Source organism: Oratosquilla oratoria, chromosome 21, assembly GCF_046742065.1.
Source record: "Oratosquilla oratoria isolate Oo_2021 chromosome 21, ASM4674206v1, whole genome shotgun sequence".
Classification (NCBI taxonomy): domain Eukaryota; kingdom Metazoa; phylum Arthropoda; class Malacostraca; order Stomatopoda; family Squillidae; genus Oratosquilla; species Oratosquilla oratoria.
This window is the reverse complement of record NC_134797.1, coordinates 30,699,197-30,726,852: the sequence shown is the minus strand read 5'-3', so window position 1 is coordinate 30,726,852 and position 27,656 is coordinate 30,699,197. Positions and strand designations below refer to the sequence as shown.

General features: G+C 37.8%; 1 protein-coding gene across 1 annotated transcript in view; it reads right to left on the bottom strand.

Moving 5' to 3' along the window:
* LOC143037047 (prolyl 3-hydroxylase 1-like) overlaps positions 1–27,656 on the bottom strand; it is a 60,249-nt gene that overhangs the window by 9,478 nt on the left and 23,115 nt on the right. Inside the window, exons 8-13 of the mRNA XM_076205156.1 lie at positions 17,346–17,447; positions 16,465–16,602; positions 4,625–4,720; positions 3,088–3,238; positions 2,844–2,964; positions 2,168–2,246 (exon numbers count right to left, since the gene is read on the bottom strand). Coding sequence (XP_076061271.1) covers positions 2,168–2,246; positions 2,844–2,964; positions 3,088–3,238; positions 4,625–4,720; positions 16,465–16,602; positions 17,346–17,447 — 687 coding nt within the window. The remainder of the gene's footprint in view (positions 1–2,167; positions 2,247–2,843; positions 2,965–3,087; positions 3,239–4,624; positions 4,721–16,464; positions 16,603–17,345; positions 17,448–27,656) is intronic.

The window sequence follows — 27,656 nt, the reverse complement described above, 5'->3', positions numbered from 1 at the left end:
CCCTGGGTCAGAAGCAGTGTCGCAAGACACAGTACATCCACAGCAAGGCCGCTTCAATTAATCAGCGACCCCCCCTCTCCGTCCCCCTTTGCATATAAGGAGAGGACGGGGAGAAATCCCTTCGGGCTGCGTCAAAATTTACTCACACATACTACCCCACCCCCCACCCCCCCGCCCATTCCTCCTCATGCAGTCACAACATCATCCATATACAACCATTCTCCACTCACCTCTGTCTTCCGTCCTCTCCCTTCCTTCCTCAACAGACATTCCCCTCTTCCCCAAAGCCCCCTTCACCCCATCCATCCACCTCATCCTAGGACGTCCCCTCATGTTCACTCCCTCCACATCTGCCTTCCATACCTCTTTTACTAGTCTTTCTTCACTCATTCTTTCCATGTGTCCAAACCATCCTAATATTCTTTCATCAACCCTCTCTCCCAAATCCTTTTTCACCCCTGTTCTCCTCCTCACCTCCTCATTTCTCACTCTATCTAGCCTAGTAACCCCCGCCATACTTCTCAGACACCTCATCTCAAACACATTCAAACTCCTTCTCTCTTCTTCTCTTATGTTCCACGTTTCTGCCCCATACAGTGCTGTTGGCACAATCACTCACAAAGTGAAAATAAACTTACAAAATATATCAAGGTGCTGTTTTAGAATGATTAATCAATATACAAAGACAGGGTTGAGTGGAGAATGACTGTGTATAAATGATACTGTGATGGATGGAAGGGAGTGAGTATGGGATGGGGGGGTCAGGTCATAGTTATGTACTTACCTAATTGTAGCCTTACAGGAAGAAGAATAACAATCATTGGGTCCTGTCTCCTATTCCTTAATTTTCTAACATACCTAAACTCAAATTCATGTATGGTTCCAACTTAATCTATATTTTCTATTTCCAATTATCATATTTAGATCTGAATTCATGTATAGCTTGAGCTTGGGCTATATCACCTTCTAAGCTATTCCACATATCTATACATCTATATGTGAATGATATTTTGACACAGCCTAAAAAGAATTTCTCCCTGCCTTCTCTTTTTTCTGCATGAGGGGATGGAGAAGAGGGGTCACCAATTAAATGAAATAGTCTAGCCGTGGATGTGCTGTGTCTTCATACATTGCTTCTGACCCAGGGCAATTGGAAAGATGCAGGGATAAACTGTCATCCAGGAGGAACCAAGATGAGAGGGAGGGAGGGAGGGAGGGAAGGTGAATGGGGATGAAATGGGTGGGGATAAAATGAGTGGTAGTGGAATTATACCTTTTGACTTTGACTATTTCCCTTTGTTAGGGGGAAAAAGCCCTTAGTATATGTATGTATATATGTGTACAAAGATGAATTGTGTAATGGTGGCATAGAATATTCTTTGTGTGTTGTACATACGTATTTGTAATATTGTTTATCTATTATTATTGTGAGATATGACATTATTATATACATTATATACTATACATTATATTATATACATTATTGTGAGAACCAAGTGTTCATTTTGAGCATGTATGTTCTCCCGCCAAAGTCAGAGCTTGGTCACGTCACTTAGCGTCGGTCTTGATTTTGCATACGAGGCAACCGCACGCTCGTTTTTGTAGTGCTTATAATTAATACAATATTTATCATTATTGCATTATTTGACTGTTTCATTGGCCACCCCAATACAATTGGTTTGATGTTATCATTCACTTTCAGAAATTAGTATTTACAATTATGAAAATTTATCATTTTTATTACTAAAAAATTTTAAGAATATAGATACTGAATGTGAATCTTAATAAGAAAAGGGAGCTGGAAGATTCTTTAACTCAGGTCTCTTCTCATACTGATGATGATGAATTCCCATAAGTTGATTACAATGCATTTTAGACATTCAATATAACTTTTTTTTCAACCTGAATATAATTCATTTTGAACTCTAAATGCTCCACATGTAGTCCACCCTTTCTATGGATACATAATGAACTATCCTGGCACATAATAGAACTTGAGCACAGTAAGTTCTCATTTTACATGGGAGATAATTTCTAATTACTACATTTCCCACCATACAAGACACACTGGCATATTACATGAACCCCTCCTCTGACAAGGAATAAGAAAGGAGGAAATTTTGTATATAACTACATTTTTAAAATATCAAAAATCACAAAATCATACCTCATAGGTTTCACCTGAAGCATCCTGAGTAAAAATAAACTCTCCTCCTTCAAAGTCATCATTTAAGTACAGAATTGCACTGAAAAGTAGAAAAAAAAATTATAAGACATTGACAACTTATATATTCACACAGCTCACCCCATTCCTCCCCAGTCATTTTTGTTGTCATCTCGTTTTTGCCTGGCTTCGTGGAGAATTAGGCTGCTTGCTACTTACTAATTCTCCACGAAGACAGGCAAAAATAAGATGACAACAACATTAACTGGGGAGGAATGGAGTGAGCTGTTTGAATTTATAAGTTGTCAAAGTCTTATATGTGTACACTCTGAAGAAGTCCTAGTTGGACGAAATGTCAGTAATAAAACTTCAACAGATTCTTGGCGTTTAAACTCACCACCCTACCACTCATTCTGTCTTCACACCTCAATATATATATATATATATACATATATATATATATATATATACTTATATTTATATATATACATATATATATATATAATATATATATCTATACATATATATATATATGTATCTTTTTCACAAATTCTTATTCTAACTATAGTATACAAAAATGTGAAGAATTTATCTGTACTACTAAATTTTAGAATTTACTTAGCTCTGTATTCTGAAAAGAAATTTACCTATTCTTGCCAGTAAATCTACCCATACTTGCCTGTAATCCCTAAATGTATAAGCAGGAGGAATTTTAAGGCATTCACCAGTCTTCTGCAAAATGCAATTATCTCCATGAACATCATGACTTAACTCTCGTTTTGTAATGTTTGTCATTCCCTCTGTAAAAATATGAAAAGTCCATCAGAATCAATCTGGAGCATGATCAATACTCACTGATACATTTAGTCAAAAGGTTACTGGAATAATATTACTGGATTAACACAATGTTTTCTATGGCTCACCTAATTTTGCTATTCTGCACACCAAATGAGTAAAGGAGAAATACAGAGGGGCTTCAAGGCCAAAGTAGTCTTCAACATAATCACGCCCATCAGCTGAGATGTCCAACATTAACTCAAGTATTTCAGGTTTTATGAGGTGAGCATGTGCTAGCTAATGTAAGGAATAACAGAATTATAACTATATTGATACTAAATATAAACAGTTATAATCAATTTTACATTAACCCCTCTACTATAATGATGCACCTAGCAGTTGAAGAAACCAAATGTGTGACCTTGCTCTGGAAGTTGAGGCAAATAGCCTAGTTAGAATTAATAAATGAATTTGTTGGATAACCTGTGTTCCTGATCTTTGAAAATATCAAGTTAAATCTATTTAGTACAAAAATACTGGAAAGCATAACTATAGAAAACTAAAACTGAAATGTTAGTGGTACTGTAAAATGGAACATAATTTAAGATCAGTACAACTTAAGATCAAGGAATCACTGAATTGGTTATTGCCAATGACCAAAAAACAAGATACAGAAAATTTTAAATGAACCAGGCAACCATGAATGAGATACTAAAAAAGTACTGAAAGATATGGTATAGACTATAATAAAAATAAAAATAGAGTACTGCAGGAACAAGTATTTGACCAAATGAATAAAACAAACAAGTTGAAAAGTAAGTTGAGTGTGATGACAATATCCAAGGAATTATATACGGTACATGAGAAATTGAGGAGTTAAAGGGAGATTATAACAAGTTAATTGAAAAGAAAAGTAGGTTTGAGGACAACATGAAGCAAAGTTTGAGATCTTATATGGGCCTTCAGCATGGAATTTTTTTTTAATTTCTTTATTACCTCTTCCATGTCTTTGTTGGAGAAGCGGGAATGTTATTTGTGTCTGGTTAGAATATTTGTATTTCTCTTTTTAATTTACTATTTTCTAGAGTTTTGGATCTGAATCTTTTTCAGAAAAGTGTTTCTTAATGATAATGCTTTACTGATTTTGCTGTTTTGACAATATCTTTCTTCTTTAGATTGCTTCATGGGTAGACACCATTGAACTCCTTTGAATATTACTCATAAAATGGTGTGCACACAAATGCATGTACAGGAATGCTCAAGTGAAAGAGCCCTAATACTTCACCCCACTTGAAATTTTCTCACCCCCTTCAACAAGTGTACTTCCATAGAGTATTTATATCAAAAGTGTCAAAAAAACTTTCTATGTTTTTAAGTGTTTTTGGTATAATGATGGCAAATTAGGATATATGTTCATAAGTATTCCACCATCTGGTATTTCTACCATTGGATATTTAGTTCTGCTATTGTGCTTTTCACTATTGCAAGGATTGGCACCAATTATGCACAATAGCAGAGGGTTAAGTTTAAACCATTTTTCAACAGCTTTTAATCAATTTATGATAAAACATAATTTTTTTTCTCTCAAAATCTCTTTGTAAAACAGGGATGCATCTTAAATCCACCAAAAATGGTAGGTATAACACAATATTTTTAAATTTCCTAAAAATTCATACCACTTACAAGAGCAGCTCTTCCAATAGTTAACCCTTGAAAGTGTTCATTCTTTGAATGTGGCGATATGCTAGTTTCATAGCCATCACCTTCCACTGCAGCCAACTGTGGAGAAAAATAAATACTGTATATATAGATTACATCTTTAATGAATCCTGTTTTTCATTTTTTGTATTATCATTTACTGTCTTGTTTTCCCCTCTTGCTTTCCTTAAAAAATAAGTTATACTAAGAATTTATCAACTACAGCCAAATCTGTCATTTTTGTCCTATGTAATTACCAAATTGTATTTACATACTTTTACACAAAAAGTTTTTGAATTTATTCATGATTTTTTATTTGACTATGTCTTCTTTTAGGGTATTCTAGGGACCAATAGTAGGTACAAGCTTGTGGTGGTCCTGCAAAATGGACTGCAGAGCTAACCATTCTTCAATACCTATCTAGCCCCTCACCTCCATTAGGAGATGTAGCCCTGCATGATTGGTACTTAGTGTCTGGACTGAGCCCAAGATCTCTACCTATCAACTTCAACTGTATTCTTGACATCTTTTCACATATGGAAAGCTGAAAAGCAATGATTGCTCCCCTACTCTGACTAATTTCATCTGGTGACATAGGAAGACCCACATTAATACAACACTGGCAACAATCTGAAGTTTCTTCCCTGAGATACCTGTGGTAAGGCCCATGGGCCCTTGCCAGTTGCTGTAAGAGTGTGGCTGTTGGTTAAACTTAAAACAACATTTATAATTATACCTGACCCTCAACATCTGTGAGGATTAGGGGTCACCAAAGGTTAGGAGTCTGCCAACATTGAAAGATTGAAGAGAAAGAAGTGATATGATTACAGTATTCTGGTTGCTAATGGGGATAAACTAAATTGACAGAAGAGATCTCTTGATCTGGGATAGGAGGGCTTTGAGAAGTCATGAGAACAAATTAAGAAAGACTACTTGTCTAAAAGATGTGAACTACAATTTTCCATACAGTTGCAGAAATACTTGGAAGAGCTTAGGTGATATAACCCAAGCTGGAATAATTCATGAATTCAAACTTAAATATAATTGGAAAATATCAACCAAATTTGAGCCATACATGAATTTGAGGGTTGGTGTGATAAATTGGAGAGGAGATAGGACTCCACAAGTTTTTACCTGGTTGTATTTACCTAGTTGTATTCTACAGGAAGGGGAGCTACACTTGTGGTGTCCTGCCTTTGTATCTTGCAATGTCTAGTTTGCTCTTAAATTCATGATTGGTTTTTGCACACTAATTTTTGGCCAGTTTGTTCCAAGTGTCCACCACTATGTGAAAAACTGTTCTTCTTCAGGTCTCTTCTATAACTATGTTTTTTGCGTTTCTTTCCATGTCCTCTTGTGTTTCTCTTGTCCCAAAATAACAAGTCCTCTCTATCAAGTATTTCTGTGCCCTTCATGATTCTATAGATGGTCAGTAGCTCGCCTCTCTCTCTTCTTTGCTCCAGAGTTGGTAACTCCAATTTAGCCAGTCTCTCCTCATATGACAAGTTTGAAAGTGTAGGAGCCATTTTTGTGGCTGCTCTCTGGATTCTTTCGATTTTCTTTATATTCTTTCTGGTACTGGGTAACCACAATGTTGCCACATATTCTAGTCCCTTATCAGTGTAACTAATTCTTTTTAATCATTTCTTCGTCCAATCAGGAAGTCCTCCATCCATTTTAGTATGTTCCATTGTATCCCTCCTATATGTTCCAGTTTTTTTAAATAATTTTTTTAAATAATTTGTGGAACCTTGTTGAAAGTTTTTTGTAAGTCCAAGAAAGCACAATCAGCCCATCCATCCCTTTCTTGCACTATATCTACTCTTGAGTAAAAACATATTAAGTTTGTGGTACATGATCTTCCTTGTCTGAACCCAAATTGTCTTGGGTTTATTATATTATTTTCTTCCAGGTATTCTACCCATCTATTCTTGATAATTTCTCACAAATTTTGGCTATAGTACTTGTTAGTGAGACCAGTCTATAGTCACTTGGTTCTTCCTTGTTTCCTCCTTTATATATTGGTACAATGTTAATATTTTTCCAGTCTTGGTATTTTTCCTTCTTTAAGTGAGCAAGTTATTATGTTACATATTTTGTCCATTAGTTCTTCTTTGCATTCTTTTAGAATCCAATTTGCAATTCTGTCCAGGCCATGAGATTTCCTGGTATCAAGGTTTGATAAATGTTCCACTATTTCTTTTTGTGTTATTATTATTTCGCCCATGGGGGGGGAGATCGCACTTCATTTCTTTTGTCCCAATATTGAGCTTTCTCTCTAGTGAAAACAGACTTGAAGTGATAATTCATGACTGGCCATTCCTAGATCTTCTATGTATTCTATATTTCCTTGGCATAGTTTCCCAATTTCTTGTTTATTTTTAAGTTTACCATTCACATATCTATAGTTTTGGTTGCTCCTTGAATTTTTCTATAATGTCTTTTTCATAGTTCCATTTTTTCCTCTCTTCACACTTTTACATATCTATTTCTATAGTTAATATATATTTGCCATTTTCCACATTTTTTATCTTTTCTCCATCTTTTCCAAGCTCTGTCTCTTCTATCTTTTGCCTCACTGCATCTTCTGTTGAACCAGCATTTAATGTACACTCTCACTAGCTTCTGTCTTGGTACATACCTATTCACTCCTTCATTATAATTATCCATCAAGATATCCCATTTCTCTTCCACTTTTGTCTCTTCCATATAAATTTTTTCCCAATTTGCATTCTGAGGGAATTTCTTTAATTTTCCAAAGTCCATTTTGTTGTACATCAATCTTCCTTTCCTATGCTTTTCATTTCTCTCCATGTATATTTCTTCCTTTAGTTCAGTCTCAATAAGTATATGGTCACTCTTTCCAAGTGGTGTCTTGTATTGAATTTTATCCACAATTTCAGGTTCTGTTGTAAATATTAAATCCAGTCTCGATGGCTCCTCATTATTTCTGTATCTGGTGTTTTCACTGACCCACTGAGTCACTGTATATTCCATGGTCATGTCCAGTAATACATTACCCCATGAGTCTTCTCTGCCTTTCACTGTCATGTCCTCCTAACAAATTTTTCTGCAATTAAAATCCCCCATAATTACCAGGTTATCTCTGCCCATTAGTATCTCATTTATTGAATGCCTTGTATCTTCTAGCATTTTCATATGTTCGTTCTCTTTCCAAGCACTCGTTTTTTGGGGCACATAAGTCACCACAAACTTTCTACTTTTCATGTCCTAGTCTTCAACTGTTACCATGATCAGTTCAACAATGTTTTTACCCTCCATAATTTTTGTCACATTCAAGTTTTTCTTGGCCAAGAACATGATTCCTCCTCCCCGTTTCTCGTTTCTGTTTTTAATCCAGTAATTGTATAGTCCTTGTTCAACATTGATGGGTGGTATTGAACCCCTTAATTTAGTCTCTACAATTCCCATTATGTCTGGTTTTTCTTCTAACAGGTGTTCATTAAGTTCATTCAGTCCTGAAATTGATCCATCAATGTTAGTATAGACCACTTTTAATTATTTTCTTTCTCCATCTTTTTTCTGTTTTTGCATCACCCATTCTGATGTACCATTTTCTCAGTCTCATGTCAATTACCCTCCAATAGAATTCCTTGCTTTTGGTCTCTATTCTTTTTTTTTTTTTTTTTTCTTAGCTTCTTCTCTTAGTGTCTTCTCTTTTTCTAATTCCTCAATACTCATTTATCTTTTTTATGTTATTGTAATGTTCATTCCTTGCCAACTTACCTACTTTTTCAAATATGTCTTCGACTACCATTTGTGATCTTAGTTTTATCTTTAGGGGTCGATTTCTTTCCTTAGAATAACATCCTATCCTATACACATCGTCAATGTCTTTCTCTATTTCCCGGTCCCCATCCTGAACTTCTTTTAGGATTGCTATTGCTGTTTCTTTTTGTTCTTTTTCTCTCATGTACCTTGCCAGACCATGTTTTCCTCTTAGTCCATATACCACAATACATTTTTTTCTATCCACTGCATCTCTGACTCAATTTGCCTTTTCATTAATTGCTTGGATGATTGTATCTTTTGTATTTTCCTGCATTTGTTGTTGGACTATTTCTTTAAAGGTAATTTCTTCATTTTCTATGTTTTCCTTCCATTTCTTAATCTTTTGGATAATTTCCTCACCTAAGTTTTCTTCAATTTTTTCAGTCATTTCTTGTATTTCATTTACCTCCTTTCCTCTAAACTACAATTAGGTAAACACAATTAGGTGAATTAGGTGAATACACAGACCCCATGAAAGTGAAATTTATGTAATTAATTCCCAAGCACCCAGATCTGTGCCATACACAAAGAAATAATCACAAGAAGGCACATATATAAAATTTGACACCTTTGAACAGCCAAAATCACAAAAGAAATTTTTAGCAGGGGCAAATGTAATGAAAAATGCGAGAAAATTGGAGTGAGATATGGCATTGTAATAGGGGAAACACTCATTTTAGTTGATAGATAAAGAATGAAGCAGAGTAAGAACCATAGGAGATGAGCACAAGCTGGTGGACCTTTAGGACACAGGTAACAGGAAATAACTCGTTGCTGCATGTATGAACAAACCAACATTGCAAAAGATCCCATTAATACTGGGCATGGGCATGGGCTTGGGAATTTGAAAATATCTCTCCTATGAAAAATATGCAAATTTGTGAATCTGTAAATGTGTAACCCATGAATGTCAGGGTTCAGATAGGCTACTCCACAAGCTGATACACCTGTACAAATGTATATACATCCGTATTCCCTGATATCCTCCAAGCATGTAGTTTTTTCAGTTTTGCTTAGGCAGCAAAGGTAAGTGGCAATAGCCTGTAGAAGTTGGGGAACAGTACTAGACTCTTATTACAGGTAAAACTCCATTTACACAAGAGATATTTTCCTAAAAACCTCACATCAATGAAAATCTTGTAAATAGATCATAGTTTCCCCATAAAAAGCATTGGTAATAAAGGAGTTAGGTTCCAAGACAGTTGAAAATTCCACCCTTTTAGTTGTTTTTTAATACGAATATCATTACATGAATATCATGAGTAACAGTTTGTGAATGCATGTGTAGGCATTTCCAAGACACATGAGGGTCTAAAACTCACTGAAATGTGAATCAATAAAGATTTTGGCAACATTTTCATTTGCAAACCAATCATACTGTAGTCATCAACACAAATGCACTTCAATCCTGTGTGTTGTATGAGTGATATCAACTGAGTTCATGCATTTATTTACCTAACTGTAGTATACAGGAAAGGACCAAATCATATGGGGTCCTGTCTCTTATTTTCCAGTATATCATTCCTAACTCCAAATTCATGTCCGCTTCCAACTTGGACTACATCCTTATTTTCCAGTTATCATTAGATTTCAACTCATGTCTTGTTCCACCTAAGGCTATACAGTGAACTCCCACCTATCCACAATTAGTTATTCGTAACCCCAGATATCTATGACTTTTCCCATAAACTTAATGCATACTTGCAAGACCTATACATCTCAGCACTAGTATTCAAAATCTTTAAAATAATTTTTTTCCTAATTTAAACCTTAAAAATTATTTCATTTATAAAGATATCTATTCCTATCCTTAATCAAGAAATCTCTTATGTCAATGTAGTCTACCCTCTAGCAACATGAAAACTATAATCATATCACTTCTCTCTCTTCATTTTCAACACAGGCAGACTCATTGCTTTTTGTCTCTCCTCATATGGTCTATCTGCCAGCCTGGAAACCAGTTGAGTTGCTGCCCCTTCTATGCTCTCAATCTTCACTTTGTGTGGGAAACATGCCACTAAGCACATATAGTTTTGGACAAATCAGGGTTTCTACAAGTTTTTTCATCATCTCTTCATCCATATAGTACATATATATACCAAGGCTTTTTCCCCCTTACAAGGGAGGTAGCCAAAAATGGAAAGGCATAAAATCATTTCCACCCATTCCACCCCTGAATACACTCCACATCCCTCCACCCTCCCTCTTATCTGAGCACCTCCTGGATGACAGGTCATCCCTGCACCTTGTCCACTGCCCTGGGTCAGAAGCAGTGTCGCAAGACACAGCACATCCACAGCAAGGCTGCTTCATTAAATCGACGACCCCCCACCCCCTCCATCCCCCCATTGCATAAAAGGAGAGGACGGGGAGAAATCCCTTCGGGCTGCGTCAACTTTTGCTCACACATACTACCTCACCCCCCACCTCATGCAATCACAACATCATCCATATACAACCATTCTCCATTCACCCCTGTCTTCTGTCCTCTCCCATCCTTCCTCAACAGACATTCCCCTCTTCCCCAAAGCCCCCTTCACACCATCCATCCACCTCATCCTAGAACGTCCCCTCATGTTCACTCCCTCCACATCTGCCTTCCATACCTCTTTTACTAGTCTTTCTTCACTCATTCTTTCCATGTGTCCAAACCATCCTAATATTCTTTCATCAACCCTATCTCCCAGCTCCTTTTCCACCCCTATTCTCCTCCTCACCTCCTCATTTCTCACTCTATCTAGCCTAGTAACCCCCATCATACTTCTCAGACACCTCATCTCAAACACATTCAAACTCCTTCTCTCTTCTTCTCTTATGTTCCATGTTTCTGCCCCATACAGTGCTGTTGGCACAATCACTCCTTCATATAGTCTCCTCTTAGCATCCATTCCCAAATGTCTATTCCTCATTACACTCTTTAATCCACCAAGGCATTTACTCGCTTCTCTCAATCTACATTCTACCTCCACCTTCACTCCACCTTTACCTGCCACATTTGCACCCAAGTATCTAAAACTATCCACTTCCTCCAGTCGCTCTCCCTTAATGCTTACTTCCAGTCTACTGCCATTTTCACCCCTTGTACATCTCATCACCTTACTTTTACCCACATTTATCTTTAGCTTTCTTCTATCACATACTCTCCCAAACTCTGCCACCAACTTCCTCAATCCCTCCTCCGATCATGCCACAAGCGCAGTGTCGTCAGCAAACAACAGCTGGCTCACCTCCCACTTTTCTCCATTTTCTTTAACCATCTCCAGTCCCTTGCCCACTACCCTTGCATTTACCTCTCGCACCACCCCATCTATGTATAAGTTGAACAGCCAGGGCGACATAACGCATCCTTGACGAAGTCCCACCTTTACCTCGAACCACTCACTCTCTCCATTTCTAATCCTGACACAAGCTCTACTACTCTCATAAAAACTCTTGACAGCTCCCACAAGCTTTCCTCCTATCCCGTATATCTGCATAACCTCCCACAGTGCCTTTCTGTCTACCCTATCATAAGCCTTTTCCAGATCCATAAAAAGCCCAAAAACATCCTTCCCCTTTCCTATAGCTTTCTCACATATCTGTCTTATCACAAAGATCTGATCTACACAACCTCTACCTGTCCTAAATCCACACTGTTCCTCACCAATTACTCCTTCTGTTCCTCTCCTAATCCTCTCAATCAAGATCCTCCCATAAGCCTTCCCAACTACACTTAACAAGCTAATCCCTCTGAAACTACTACATTCACACTTGTCCCCTTTTCCTTTGTAAAGAGGAACTATACAGGCACTCCTCCAGTCCTCCAGCACTCTACCCTCTCTCCAGCAAACATTAAGTAACCTCACTAACCAGTCCACCATCACTGTACCTCCCTTTTTCAGACATTCTGCATGGCATCCATCCAGACCAGGTGCCTTACCTGCTTTCATCATCTTAACAACTGCCTTCACCTCATCCTTCCTTATTTCTCCTCCATTCTCCTCACTCATCACTCTCATTTTCTTTGCATTTCCCACTGCAACTATCTTTCCTTCCCCATCCTCCTTCACATTAAGCAACTTCCTAAAATATTCTGCTCATCTTCCCCTTACTGCCTTCTCTTCCATTATCATCTCTCCATCTGCACCTTTTACCTTTTCTTCTCTACTTGATTTGCCTCCTCTTCCTCTCTTAATTTCTTTCCAAAACATCTTTTTATTACTTTCAAAATTTTCTGTTATACTCTTACCCCATTTCACATCTGCTCTCCTCTTTGCAACCTTTACCTTTTGCTTTACTTCTCTTTTCTTTTCTTTGTACCTCTCATATGACTCCCTCATCCTATTTTGTAACCAATCTGTGAAAGCTCGCTTCTTCTCTTCTACAACCATAGAGTGAAAAGTCTTTTAATCCTCTGCAGCAGTCCATATGTTTCTCCCACAATCCTGTTGATATGATATCATGTGACAGGTTGTCTTTTATCAACACTCCCAAATTTTTCTTCTTTTTTGCCTTTGTTATGCATTCACTTCCCAAGGTATAATTCAAAGATGGGGTTTTAGAACTATTCCTCATTTCCAGTACTTTGCATTTTTGGTATTGAAATTCACCTTCCAATCCTGGCTTCATGAAAATATATTGTTTATTTTTTTTCAACAACCTATAATCCCTCCTCATTTTTCATTCTTCTCATGATATTTGCATCAACTACAAACATGTTAGCATGGCTCACTGTACCTTCCATCATGTCATTAATATAAATGAGAAACTTTAGAGGTGCTAGCACTGAGCTTTGTGGAACTCCGCTGGTCACTACCCTCCATCCTGACATTTTATTCTATACTAGTATTCTCATGTACTTTTCTTTGAAAAAAAAAAAAAAAAAATCAGCCATTCAAATAATTTACCTTTGTCTTCCAATATATCCCTGTTTCCACATAAGACAACTGTATGATACTTTATCAAAATTCTTCTTTAGATCAAGGTACAGACAATCCACCCAGCTCAGCCTCTCTTGCAGCACATTAATCACTCTCAAATAAAATCTAAAAAGGTTTGACACATATGACCTCTACATCTAAAGCCAAACTGACTGTCAGAATGTTTATGTCTTCAAGATATGTGACCCTTTGTAGTTTCACAATCCTTTCATATAATTTCCTTTTTATGCATGTCAGTGATACTAGCTTGTAGTTAAATGGTGTCTCCTGATTTTTGGTATTACCAGGATGGATGGGCTGAGAAGTATAAAGGTGAAGCAGATGTTAATTTCTTAAATAAATTAAAAAGATAGGTACCTAATTTTCAACAGCTGATCAATTAATCAATTCTTGCTTTGAAATCATGAATTGGAAAAGCCACAGCCCCACAGTGGCTGGCAACAGTCCTCAGAAACCCCCACAGATCTTTCTAAGAGGAAACTTTGGGCTGCTGGCTATGTTGTATTATTTTATTTCCCTTATTATAGTACAGTAGAAGCCCGATTTAACGGATATAAATTTAGCGGAAGCTCAAATTAGCGAACTGCAAATAGCAATAACAAAAATGCTCAACTTAGCAGAAATGGTCCGCTAAGTTGACCATTTTCCGCTAAGTGGCCAGACGTGTGTCTACGGAAATAGCTCAATTTAGCGGGAACGGTCTGCTAAGTTGACCATTTTCCGTCAACTGGTCACATGCGTGTCTCAGAGTCCAATGTTACCAGATGTTACCAGATTGTGGTGGTGGAGTCAAGGAAAAATTTATAATTTAGTATTTTGGAGGTATATAAATATTATATATATATATATATATATATATATATATATATATATATATATATATATATATATGTATATATATATGTATATATATCTATATATATATATATACATACTATAATATATATACAATAATATATAATTCAGTATATGTATAAAGTATAATTGTAGCAGAAATATATTCAAGTAGAAATAGACGGTATAATAGGAAAACAAAATAATGAAACAGTAAGTTGATGGGAAAATTCAAAATCAGTACGCGAGAGTAATCACCACGAAAAACACTTCTATAACAACGAACTACGTTTTCTGCAACAACACAACAATAACGCTCACTATCCAAAAACCAACTGCACAGTCCTATTAATCGCTAGAATTATGTACAACGAACCAAACACGAAGCTATGACTAATATTCCCCGAAATTCACAGACAGCTCATATCATTGTTACACGACACACACACACACATGTTGCAACAAATTACTGCACGTTGCTGTTCGTTTGCAATTCACGATTGTGCTGCCTATAATTCACTTACAATAATATATATACTGTATGTGTGTGTGTGTACACTAGGGAATTTTTAGGTACGTATCATTTTTACAATCCGCTCTGGCAACACTGTTACACCAACGCTCACTCGCTCAATTTAACGGAAAATTCACTTTAGTGGACTGGACCTTGGCTGAATTAGTTCGTTAAAATGGGCTTCTACTGTATACAAGAAAGGAACAACAATCACTGGGTCCCATCTCGCACTCTCCAATTTACCATATCTAGCCTTAAATTCATGTACAGTACCAATTTAATCTAGATCCTTAATTTCCAATTATCATATTTAGATGAGTAAAAACAGCAACGACTGCAACAGCACTGTAGGAGAGAGGCCAAACGCAGAGTATGGGATCCAATATATTTGACATTTCGCCCAGCAGGGCTTCTTCTGAAGCATTTGGCCTCTCTCCTACAGTATCATATTTAGATTTGAATTCCTGCACTGTTTGAGGTTGAGCTATATCACCTTCTAAGCTATTCCAATCATTTATGCATCTACATGGAAAACTGTTCCTATGTCATTGGCTCAAAGTGCTAAGGAGAAGAGAGAATTTGCTGGTTGTCAGCTCTCCTTGTGTGAAAAAAAATGTAAGAAATACAGTTGAAGTTGATACAGAGAGATCTTAGGCCCAATCTAGAGACTGATGGAGGTGAGGGGGTTGATGGGTTTTGAAAACAGGCAGCTTTGCTGTCCATTTTGCATGAACACCACATGTAGGTGCCCATCAATGGTCCTTCAACAGCTGATAAAATGGTATACCTATAACATACTCTCTAACATTTAACCACTTCAATATGATGACACCTATGTAGGCATCATGAGGTGTGAGTGGGTTGATGTCTTGATTATATATATATTTTTTGTAGTTCTATGAGTTACCCCTGGATTCTGTGAACTGGTTTGATCATGTTTTCTGTGTTTTTTATTACTCAGAGTAAAAGAGAATGAGTAATACAGCACTGACCTTATATTTTAAAATTATATTTTATAATGTGAGTAGTGTGATGCAAATTACATATGGCAGCCAATGCTGTGTGCAAGAATTTGAGTCGTACGGAAGCAGTTAAAAACAAGTGACAATTTCATATCAGACCTACAAGAAATAATCATCTACATTAAAACATACATACCAAAAGGCCCTTTTCCCTTTATGAAAAGGTGTCTGAGTCAAACTAAATACTTAACTTACACTCCATCCACAACCATGCAAAACCTATTCATTTAAATAAATAATGATAACAATAATTTTTGCCTCAAGTTTCACCTGGAAACCTGCAGCTCCACAACAGCTGGCAAAGGTCCTTGGGCCTTCCTATAGATCTCTGGGAAGAAATTTTGGACTGATATCTGCACTGAATTAATGTGAGATTCTTTCTATATCACCTGCTTCTATAAACAAGAGCAGTCACCAATTGTCAGGCCTTATGTGGAAAAGTGGAGGAAATAATCAAAGTTGATAAAGATTTTGGGTTCAGTCTGAAGATTGGTCAGTCCCTCTAGGAAACACTGTCAGATGGAGGTGAGGATATTGACAAATTCTGAAGACAGACAGTTGGGAGATGGTTTTCTCTGACATCCACCTCATAAAACCACCTAATGCAGGTTCCTCTTAATGGTCCTATCATCTAAATTCATACATATCTAAATGTACAAATGTTAATAAACACAACAAACAAATGTTACAAAAATAAATACTACTATATGGCCACATAGGAAAGTCATCCTTCTGTTTCCCTACCTTGGCAAGTTTGGAAAGAATCTCACATTCTTCTATAGATGCAAATCCATCTGCCACAACACGTTTGGTCCCTTGTAGCTCTTCTGCCTCCATGACGACTTTCACTTCCATCTGCGGCACAGGCCAGTACTGTCTACTCTGCATATGTATTTGAGGTCTTCTTTATAGTGGGCAGACATCAAATTGATATGGCTGCTTAGCACATGAGCAATGGAAAATGTATACAACATGGAGCATATTAGTGAAAGGCTTTTTTTTCCTAAGCAGAATGTTAACATGTAAAATGCTATAAATGGGTTGTATTACTCATTGTCATATTACATTTTGATTTCAGAAAAACATTAACCAACACAATGTCATCCAGTATAAATGAGGAGCTCTTAAAATTTTGTAATAAAAGCAGATCATTTATAATACCAAGATGAAAATACTATGACTTTCACTGAATTCAAGGGAAGGATGCCAATGAAATGCATGAAACACAAACATAATTTATTTCAAATGGTATAAAATATCAAAAGATAATGACAAGCATAAAAAATGGTCATAAAGTTTTTAACAATACACATCTATCATTATCTGAGTAAGATAGGAAGATCTAAACTAACTCTACTTAAGATACAGTACAAAGGTCCTTCTATCCCTCAGTAACCCCTTAGTAGCTTGCCATATCAATACTCCCAAGTCAAATGTCAACTAAAGAACCTCTTAAGTATACACATTACCAAGGTTGTCTGTATTCCATGCAAATCATGGCAACAAAAATATAAAGCTCATTAGCACCATTGTGATGTATGTAACTTCCATACTCAAACAAGTGTTCTTACAAGAACAAAGGACCATACAATAAAACTGAAAGCACTACAGGCCTTTGAAAATCAGAGTTCCTCTTTTATAGCAGATGGTGACTGTGCATGGTTAAGGTCAAGAGAATGTGAGGATGGAAGTGTAAAATTTATGACTGCAGCATCTCCCATTTGTCTCTGAAAGGAGTTAAAAAAAATGTAAACACAAGCACTATGAAAGCACTACAAAGGGCATTAATGAACACAGATAATGCATGAATAAAAATACATGAAACATTATACTAACCCTTTTGGTTCCAGTTCATTATTTGATAAACCCTTCCTTTAAACTGAAACTTGATTTAACTGGAAAAGGGACTAAACCCTTGTTCTCCAATATACTTAGCAAGCTTGAATTTTTACAAGTTCTAAATTAGCATGTTTATCTCCACCCGATTCTTACTACACTCGTACTCTCTTTCACATAAAATCTATACACATATAGATCTTCTTGCAGGAGACTCATACCCCCCAAGCAACTGGAATCACTTCCACATTCCCTCTATATTACCGTACTGTTGTATGTATAGTGTAAACGTAGAGCACCAGAGGGTGATAAGGTCCATGTCTTTAGTATGGCATCTGTATCATGAGCATGGATTTAGAGCTAGGCCAACTTTCTATTGGTGCTGTTTTAGTATGAGATGATGACTTTAACACAGGTGAGCAAGTCGAACCTATGTGTGTCTTGCATTTGTGTCTGTGGTAGCATGGTACAGTGTTAGGTTGCTTGATCTATTCTGTAGTGACATTTTTATGATCTACCTATTTGTATTTTATGGGAAGGGGAGTTACGCTCGTGGTGTCCCACCTTTGTATCTCACAGTGTCTAGTTTGCTCTTAAATTCATGAGTATATTTATAAGTGCATATACAAATACATATACATATAAACATGTGCACACATACAAGGACCAACCTAAACTATTCTACAGGTATGTAAACGACAAACTAAAAGATAAACATGAAATAGCAAAACTGTGTGAAGGAAATAATGAATATATAGATGATGTAGAAATGGCTGAAATTATGATCAAACATTTTAAATCTGTATTCACAATTGAAAGTTCACAAAATTGGGAGGAAGAACAGAGAGTAAGATCCCCCAATGAAAGAAATAATGGTGACACAGAAAGAAATAAGGGACCAAATAAAAACCTTGACATCAGAAAATCACACGGGCCGGATGGAACTGCGAATTGGATATTGAAAGAATGTATAGATGTACTAACGGACAAAATACACAAGATAATTGATTTCTCACTTAACCCCTTCACTACAGGCCAAAATCTTGCGGGCAGCATTAGCTGCCAGACGTGCGATGTTGCGTCATGATACTCGTATTATAAAAAATAAAGTTACCGCTGTATTGCTCGTTCTCTTTCACCCATGAATTTTGATAACCATAGAAAATATGATGAAGCCAGTTTATAGAGTATGGGGGTCACGCAGGTACATACATCATACATACATATACCAAGGCTTTTTCTCCCTTACTAGGGAGGTAGCCAAAAAGGAAAAGGCATAAAATCATTCCCACCCATTCCATCCCTGAAAACACTCCACACCCCTCCACCCTCCCTCCCATCTTAGCACCCGTCTGGGGTATTGGCTGCTTGTTATTGTGGCAAAGTAGCATGCAGTCGATACTTTAGGGTCTATATGGGGTGCCCCTACGGACCAGAGCCACACATCATTTTGTCTATGATAGAGGAAAACTCTGTTCATAGAGAAATGATGACACTTTTATACTACGACAGTCCCTCCGTTATGCTGTCCCCCAACCCCTTGTTGCTGTCCTGTACCATTTCTCTGAGTATTCTTTTTCTGTGGTGGGGGAATTCCCTGTGGTGGGGGAAAGAATACTGCCACCAAGTATTCCCACTTGGATCTTAAGAGGCGAGAAGAAAGGGACGGGGATTGGGACTAGGCATCCTTCTCCTTGTAGCCCCACAGGGCACATTCCTAAAAGTAAAAGCAAAGGTCACACAGGTACAACTACAATATATATAATCAAGACGCTGACATCGGCATCCTCACGTACCACTTGCTCCTCATGACTCCTGCGTAGGCGTCATTGTATCGAAGGGGTTAAAGAAGGAAAAGTACCACAAGATTGGAAAAATGCAAATATTGTACCAATATACAAAGGAGGGGACAAAGAAAATCCAACCAACTATAGACTGGTCTCCCTTACAAATACAATAGCAAAAATATGCGAAGAAGTTATCAAAAGTAAATGGATTAAACATTTGGAAGAGAATAATATACTATATCCAAAACAGTTTGGATTTAGAAGTGGAACATCATGTGCCACAAACTTGATTTGCTTTTACTCGAGGCTAAGAGAAATAATACAAGAAAAGGATGGGTGGGCAGATTGTGCCTTCTTAGATTTACAAAAAGCATTTGACAAAATACCACACAAAAAACTACTAAGAAAAATTTGAAAACTAGGTGGAGTACGAGGAAAGCTATTGGAATGGATGGAAGATTTCTTGAATAGGAGAAAAATGAGTGTAGTACTTGGAGACAAAAACTCGACCTGGGAAGAAATGATAAGTGGAGTCCCACAAGGTTCCGTACTGGCTTTGATAATGTTTGCCATATATATATAAATGACATGGATGAAGGTGTGGAATGTTATATGAACTTCTTTGCAGATGATGCAAAACTACTAAAGAGAGTAAGTACAGAGGAAGATTGTAAATCACTACAAAAAGACCTGGACAAAGTCTGGGAATGGAGTCAAAAGTGTGAAGTGAATTTCAACATCAAGAAATGTAGTATAATGGAATTTGGAAAAAGCAAAAAGAGAATATCAGGACTATATAAAATTGGTACAAAAGAAGTTAAAAAAGTCAACTCGGAAAGGGACCTACGATTAACTATCAGCAATGACATGTCACCAGACAAACATATCAACAGAATAGTTGGAGAAACTTTGAAACTTTGAAAAAGAACAGTTTTCCACACAGAGTAATAGATATATGGAATAAATTGAAAGAGAAAACAGCAAGTGCTAAAACTATGTGTCAGTAGTATGTCATACACAAAGTGAAGAACTAAAAGCACTGGGTCTGCCAACTTTGAAAGATCAAAGAGAAAGTGGTGGTATGATTATACTGAGGTTGCTAAAGGGGATAGACTACATTGACAGATGAGATCTCTTGATTAGGGATAGGGCTTTAGGAGGCCAAGATAACAAATTAGGGAAGATTATGTGTACAAAGAATGTAAAGAAATATAGTTTTCCATATAGATACAAAAATACTTGGAATAGTTTAGAACAGCGTTTCTCAACCAGGGTTCCCTGGAACCCTAAGGTTCCACAAAAGCTCCCTAAGGGTTACGCGAGAACAAGTGAGATAAGCTAATGCACGTTTGATTTTTTATTTAATTTCAAATACTTAATATAATTAAACACAGACATATTCTTGGTTATTGTAATAATGTAATATAGACATCATCCTATCTAACCTATTATTACAATGAAAATAAAATGAGAAAGATATGGTATATGTGTTTTTTTTTGCGCAGAGGTTCCTTGAGACATGCAATTTATTTTAAAGGTTACACAAGGGTAAAAAGGTTGAGAAACGCTGGTTTAGAAAGTGAGATAGCCCAAGCTGGAGCACATGAATTTGAGGGTATATACATATATATACCAAGGCTTTTTCCCCTTACAATGGAGGTAGCCAAAAAGGAAAAGGCATAAAATCATTCCCACCCATTCCATCCCTGAATACACTCCACACCCCTCCACCCTCCCTCTCATCTTAGCACATCCTGGATGACGGGTAGGTGTGATAAATTGAAGAGCAAGAGATGGGACTCAAAGAGTGCCATTTGTTTCCTGTATACTACAGTTAGGTAAATACACACACATCCTATTATTAAGTTATTGTTTTAGTTTGTCATAGTAAGTTTGGATATTCTTGGCCACTATCTTATAGTTGCGATGTTATTTTTGTCAGGTCATTTGCATAGGCAAGTGTTTTGGTGTCATGTTCTGAGTCTATTTTTGTGAAGTAATTTGGAAAGATTGAATAGCATAAGTGAGAGTATTGCTCCTTGTAGGAATATTGTAGTCTTTCAGTCCCAGAAACTTGGTTGTTTTGGGTTACTCTGCACTATCTGTCAGCTAAGAATTTTGTCAGCCATATCTTGTCAATTTTGTGGATATCTGTATCTACATTTTTTATGGTGATACAAGGATGGATAGAATAATTAATCAATCGCCCTATGGGAGAAAAGACTCGAAAAAAGAAAAGAGGGTGAAAAGCAGCAATAGATGGTGTGAACTTGAGAAGACCATAAAATGAGGTGGATGGATGGGGTAAAAGGGACCCTACTGAGCAAGGAAGACAGCATATAAGAGTGAATGAAGAATGATTGTAAATGTATAAGGAAATGGCCTGGCCTAATGGGATGTTTTTCCAGTCTGCTCAATAATTTTAGAGTGGATCTGGGGGAAGGGTTGTGGAGGCAGTGTCTTGTTGCATTGCACATGACTCCAGTTGTTTGGTGGTAGACAGGGATGACCCTTTATCCGCAGGCCAGGGAGTGGGATAGATGTAAGATGCATGTATGCTTTGACTTGGCTACCCACTTATATGGGGAAAAAGTCCTGTTGGCATGTATTTATCTATTTACTTAATTGTAGTATAAGGAAAAGATCAATGCTTATTATGCATGTACATACAGTGCTCGACAAGGATGTATGAACGGTTAGTGAGAATGAGTGATGAGTGTTGAGGACTGTTTTTGCTGAAATGCACAATTTTATATAAAAATTAGCATATGGTTGCATTATTTGACCTATTTTCTTTAAAATGTGTGATTTCCATGTAATTTGATCAAAGAGAAGTTACGTTTTTATCCTCTACAAAATTACCAACCACATACCATCCGACTCACTAATTGCAGACCTCAACAAAACAATGACTGTTTTTACATAAATGCACAATTTTATATAAAAAATTAACATACACACATACATACATACATATACCAAGGCTTTTTTCCCCCTTACCAGGGGGCTAGCCAAAAAGGACAAGGCACAAAAACATTCCCACCCATTTCATCCCCGAAAACATTCCACACCCCTCCCATCTTAGCACCATTATTTGACCTATTTTCTTTAAAATGTGTGATTTCCATGTAATTTGATCAAAGAAAAATTACACTTTTATCCTCTGCAAAATTACCGACCACAGCTATGATTCGTCCTGCCCGCCATCTATGATCACTGGTGGTATGGATCAAACTACACTCTATCAAGTTTCTTACTATTGTGTTATTTCCCTGTGGTGGGGGAAATTCCCTGTGGTGGGGGAAAAGAATACTGCCACCAAGTTTTCCCACTTGGATCGTAAGAGGCGAGAAGAAAGGGACGGGGAGAGGGACTAGGCATCCTTCTCCCTGTAGCCCCACGGGGCACACATCCTAAAGACAAAAGTGAAGGCATAAGGGGTGCTGGCGGGCCTCGGGCCAGCACCCTAAGGTTTGGGTCTTTTAATGTGCGTGGATGTGGTACAGATGAGAGTAAAAGGGAAGAGATAGGTAGTATGTTTGTGAGAAGAAAGTTGGATGTGTTGGCTTTGAGTGAAACTAAGTTGAAAGGGAAGGGTGAGTGTATGTTTGGGAGTGTAAGTGGGAGGTTATCAGGAGTGAAGAGAGGGCGAGGGAGGGAAGGGGTGGCTATTCTTGTAAGTGAGGAGATAGGTAAAGGGGTAGTGGAGTGGAAGGAGGTTTCCTCAAGGATAATGTGGATGAAGGTGAAACTGGGAAAGGAGATGTGGGTCTTTGTAAGTGCATATGGGCCGGGCAGTGAGAAGAGCATGGAAGAAAGGGAGGCCTTTTGGATAGATTTAAATGAGTGCATAGAGGGTTTAGGAAGAAATGCCAATGTAATAGTACTGGGAGACCTTAATGCTAGAGTGGGAAATGGTCCAATCGATGGAGTGGTTGGGAAGTGTGGAGTTCCAGGAAAAAATCGTAGTGGAGAGTTGATGGTGGAAATGTGTCTAGAAAGAGAGTTGATGATAGCAAATACAGTGTTTCGGAAGAAAGTCAAGCATAAGTACACATGGGAGAGGGTGGTGGAGGGAAGGGTGGTAGATAGAGCGCTAATGGATTATGTAGTGGTAAATAGGATTATGATAGGAAGAGTTAAGGATGTACATGTGCTAAGGGGAGAGGGTGGGGGAATATCAGATCATTTTTTGGTGGAAGGTAAGTTGAGAGTGGAGGATAGATGGAGAAGGAGGAAAGGGACAAAAGGTAGGGAGGTTCTTAGAGTGAACTCCTTGAATGAAAAGGAAAAGGAGAAGGAGTACGAAAAGAAGCTGAAGGAGGAGTGGGAGGGAGTAAAGGATAGAGCAGAGATGGGTGTGGAGGAGGAATGGGGATGGTTCAAGGAGGGAGTCTTAAAGTGTGCAAGGATGGTGTGTGGAACAAGAAGGACAGGGGGAAATAGAAGAAAGGGTAGTGAATGGTGGGATGAGGAAACAAAGAAGGTTGTAGAAGAGAAGAAGCGAGCATTCACAGATTGGTTACAAAAGAGGACAGGGGAGTCATATGAGACGTACAAAGAAAAGAAAAGAGAAGTAAAGCAAAAGGTAAAGGAGGCAAAGAGGAGAGCAGATGTGAAATGGGGTAGGAGTATGACAGAAAATGTTGAAAGTAATAAAAAGATGTTTTGGAAAGAAATTAAGAGAGGAAGAGGAGGCGAATCAAGTAGGGAAGAAAAGGTAAAAGGTACAGATGGAGAGTTGATAATGGAAGAGATGGCAGTGAGGGGAAGATGGGCAGAATATTTTAGGGAGTTGCTGAATGTGAAGGAGGATAGAGAAGGAAAGATAGCTGCAGTGGGAAATACGAAGAAAATGAGAGTGATGAGTGAGGAGAATGGAGGAGAAATAAGGAAGGATGAGGTGAAGGCAGTTGTAAAGATGATGAAAGCAGGTAAGGCACCTGGTCTGGATGGATGTCATGCAGAATGTCTGAAAAAGGGAGGTTCAGTGATGGTGGACTGGTTGGTGAGATTATTTAATGTTTGCTGGAGAGAGGGTAGAGTACCGGAGGACTGGAGTAGTGCCTGTATAGTTCCTCTTTACAAGGGAAAAGGGGACAAGTGTGAATGTAGTAATTTCAGAGGGATTAGCCTGTTGAGTGTAGTAGGGAAGGCTTATGGGAGAATCTTAATTGAGAGGATTAGGAGAGGAACAGAAGGAGTAATTGGTGAGGAACAGTGTGGATTTAGGACGGGTAGAGGTTGTGTAGATCAGATCTTTGTGGTAAGACAGATATGTGAGAAAGCTATAGGAAAGGGGAAGGATGTTTTTTGGGCTTTTATGGATCTGGAAAAGGCTTATGATAGGGTAGACAGAAAGGCACTGTGGGAGGTTATGCAGATTTATGGGATAGGAGGAAAGCTTTTGGGAGCTGTCAAGAGTTTTTATGTGAGTAGTAGAGCATGTGTTAGGATTGGAAATGGAGAGAGTGAGTGGTTTGAAGTAAAGGTGGGACTTCGTCAAGGATGCGTTATGTCGCCCTGGCTGTTCAACTTATACATGGATGGGGTGGTGCGAGAGGTGAATGCTAGGGTAGTGAGTCAGGGATTGGAGATGGTTAAAGAAAATGGAGAAAAGTGGGAGGTGAGCCAGCTGTTGTTTGCGGACGACACTGCGCTTGTGGCAGGGTCAGAGGAGGGATTGAGGAAGCTGGTGGCAGAGTTTGGGAGAGTATGTGATAGAAGAAAGCTAAAGATAAATGTGGGTAAAAGTAAGGTGATGAGATGTACAAGGGGTGAAAGTGGCAGTAGACTGGAAGTGAACATTAAGGGAGAGCGACTGGAGGAAGTGGATAGTTTTAGATACTTGGGTGCAAGTGTAGCAGGAAAAGGTGGAGTGAAGGTGGAGGTAGAATGTAGATTGAGAGAAGCGAGTAAATGCCTTGGTGGTTTAAAGAGTGTAATGAGAAATAGACATTTGGGAATGGATGCGAAGAGGAGACTGTATGAAGGAGTGATTGTGCCAACAGCACTGTATGGGGCAGAAACGTGGAACATAAGAGAAGAAGGGAGAAGGAGTTTGAATGTGTTTGAGATGAGGTGTCTGAGAAGTATGGTGGGGGTTACTAGGCTAGATAGAGTGAGAAATGAGGAGGTGAGGAGGAGAACAGGGGTGAAAAAGGATTTGGGAGAGACGGTTGATGAAAGAATATTAGGATGGTTTGGACACATGGAAAGAATGAGTGAAGAAAGACTAGTAAAAGAGGTATGGAAGGCAGATGTGGAGGGAGTGAACATGAGGGGACGTCCTAGGATGAGGTGGATGGATGGGGTGAAGGGGGCTTTGGGGAAGAGGGGAATGTCTGTTGAGGAAGGAAGGGAGAGGACGGAAGACAGAGGTGAGTGGAGAATGGTTGTATATGGATGATGTTGTGACTGCATGAGGAGGAATGGGCGGGGGGGTGGGGGGTGGGGTAGTATGTGTGAGTAAATTTTGACGCAGCCCGAAGGGATTTCTCCCCGTCCTCTCCTTATATGCAAAGGGGGACGGAGAGGGGGGGTCGCCGATTAAATGAAGCGGCCTTGCTGTGGATGTACTGTGTCTTGCGACACTGCTTCTGACCCAGGGCGGTGGGCAGGGTGCAGGGATGACCCGTCATCCAGGAGGTGCTCAGATGAGAGGAAGGGTGGGAGGGGTGTGGAGTGTATTTAGGGATGAAATGGGTGGGAGTGTTTTTATGCCTTTCCTTTTGTGGCTACCTCCCTTGGAAGGGGGAAAAAGCCTTGGTATATGTATGTATGTACTGTAATATATTGCATATAGTTAAATTATTTCGACTATTTTTTTTAAAACGTGTGATTTTCATGTAATTTGACCAATCGTGCATTTCAGCAAAAACCGTCAGACGGTATTCATAGCTGTGGTCAGCAATTTTCCAGAGGATAAAAATGTAACTTCTCTTTGATCAAATTACATGGAAATCACACATTTTAAAGAAAATAGGTCAAATAATGCAACCATATGCTAATTTTTTATATACAATCGTGCATTTCAGCAAAAACCGTTCTTGTTCGAGTTTGGTCGGCTATTAATGAGTCAGACAATATTCGTAGCTGTGGTCGGTAAGTTTGCAGAGGATAAAAACATAAATTCTTTTTTATCAAATTACATGAAAATCACACATTTTAAAGAAAATATGTCAATTAATGCAATCATATGCTATTTTTTTTTATATAAAATTGTGCATTTCAGCAAAAACCATCCTTGTTCAAGTTTGGTCAGCTATGAGTGATTCGGATGGTATTCATAGCCATTGTTGGTAATTTTGCAGAGGATAAAAATGTAACTTCTCTTTGATCAAATTGCATGGAAATCACACATTTTAAAGAAAATAGGTCAAATAATGCAACCATATGCTAATTTTTTATATAAAATCGTGCATTTCAGCAAAAACCGTTCTTGTTCGAGTTTGGTCGACTATGAGCGAGTCGGTCGGCAATTTTGCAGAGGATAAAAACGTAACTTCTCTTTGATCAAATTGCATGAAAATCACACATTTTAAAGAAAATAGGTCAAATAATGCAACCATATGCTAATTTTTTATATAAAATTGTGCATTTCAGCAAAAACCGGACGGTATTCATAGCTGTTGTCGGTAATATTGCAGAGGATAAAAACGTAACTTCTCTTTGATCAAATTACATGGAAATCACACATTTTAAAGAAAATAGGTCAAATAATGCAACCATATGCTAATTTTTTATATAAAATTGTGCATTTGAGCAAAAACCGTCATTGTTTGGTTGAGGTCGGCAATTAGTGAGTCGGACGGTATGTGGTTGGTAATTTTGTAGAGGATAAAAACGTAACTTCTCTTTGATCAAATTACATGGAAATCACACATTTTAAAGAAAATAGGTCAAATAATGCAACCATATGCTAATTTTTATATAAAATTGTGCATTTCAGCAAAAACAGTCCTCAACACTCCTCATCACTCATTCTCGCTAACCGTTCGTACATCCTTGTCGAGCACTGTATTTGTATAATATACAGGAAAGAAGCTACATATTTAATCGGTTTTTGTTACATTATTATAGGGAGTTTTAGATTCACTTGTGCTATTAGTTTGGGCTATATCATCTATGCTATTATAAAAGTAGATGCATCTATATGGAAAAATGTTTCTGTGTTCCTAGTGGGTAAGAGGATTAGGGAGCACTTACCAGTTGTCATCCCTAATTTGAAATGGAAGAAGAGATCTTAATATTAGTCTGGATATAGAGTGCTAGCCCCTCTGGCCTACATCTCTAGATAGAGGTGTGAGTAAT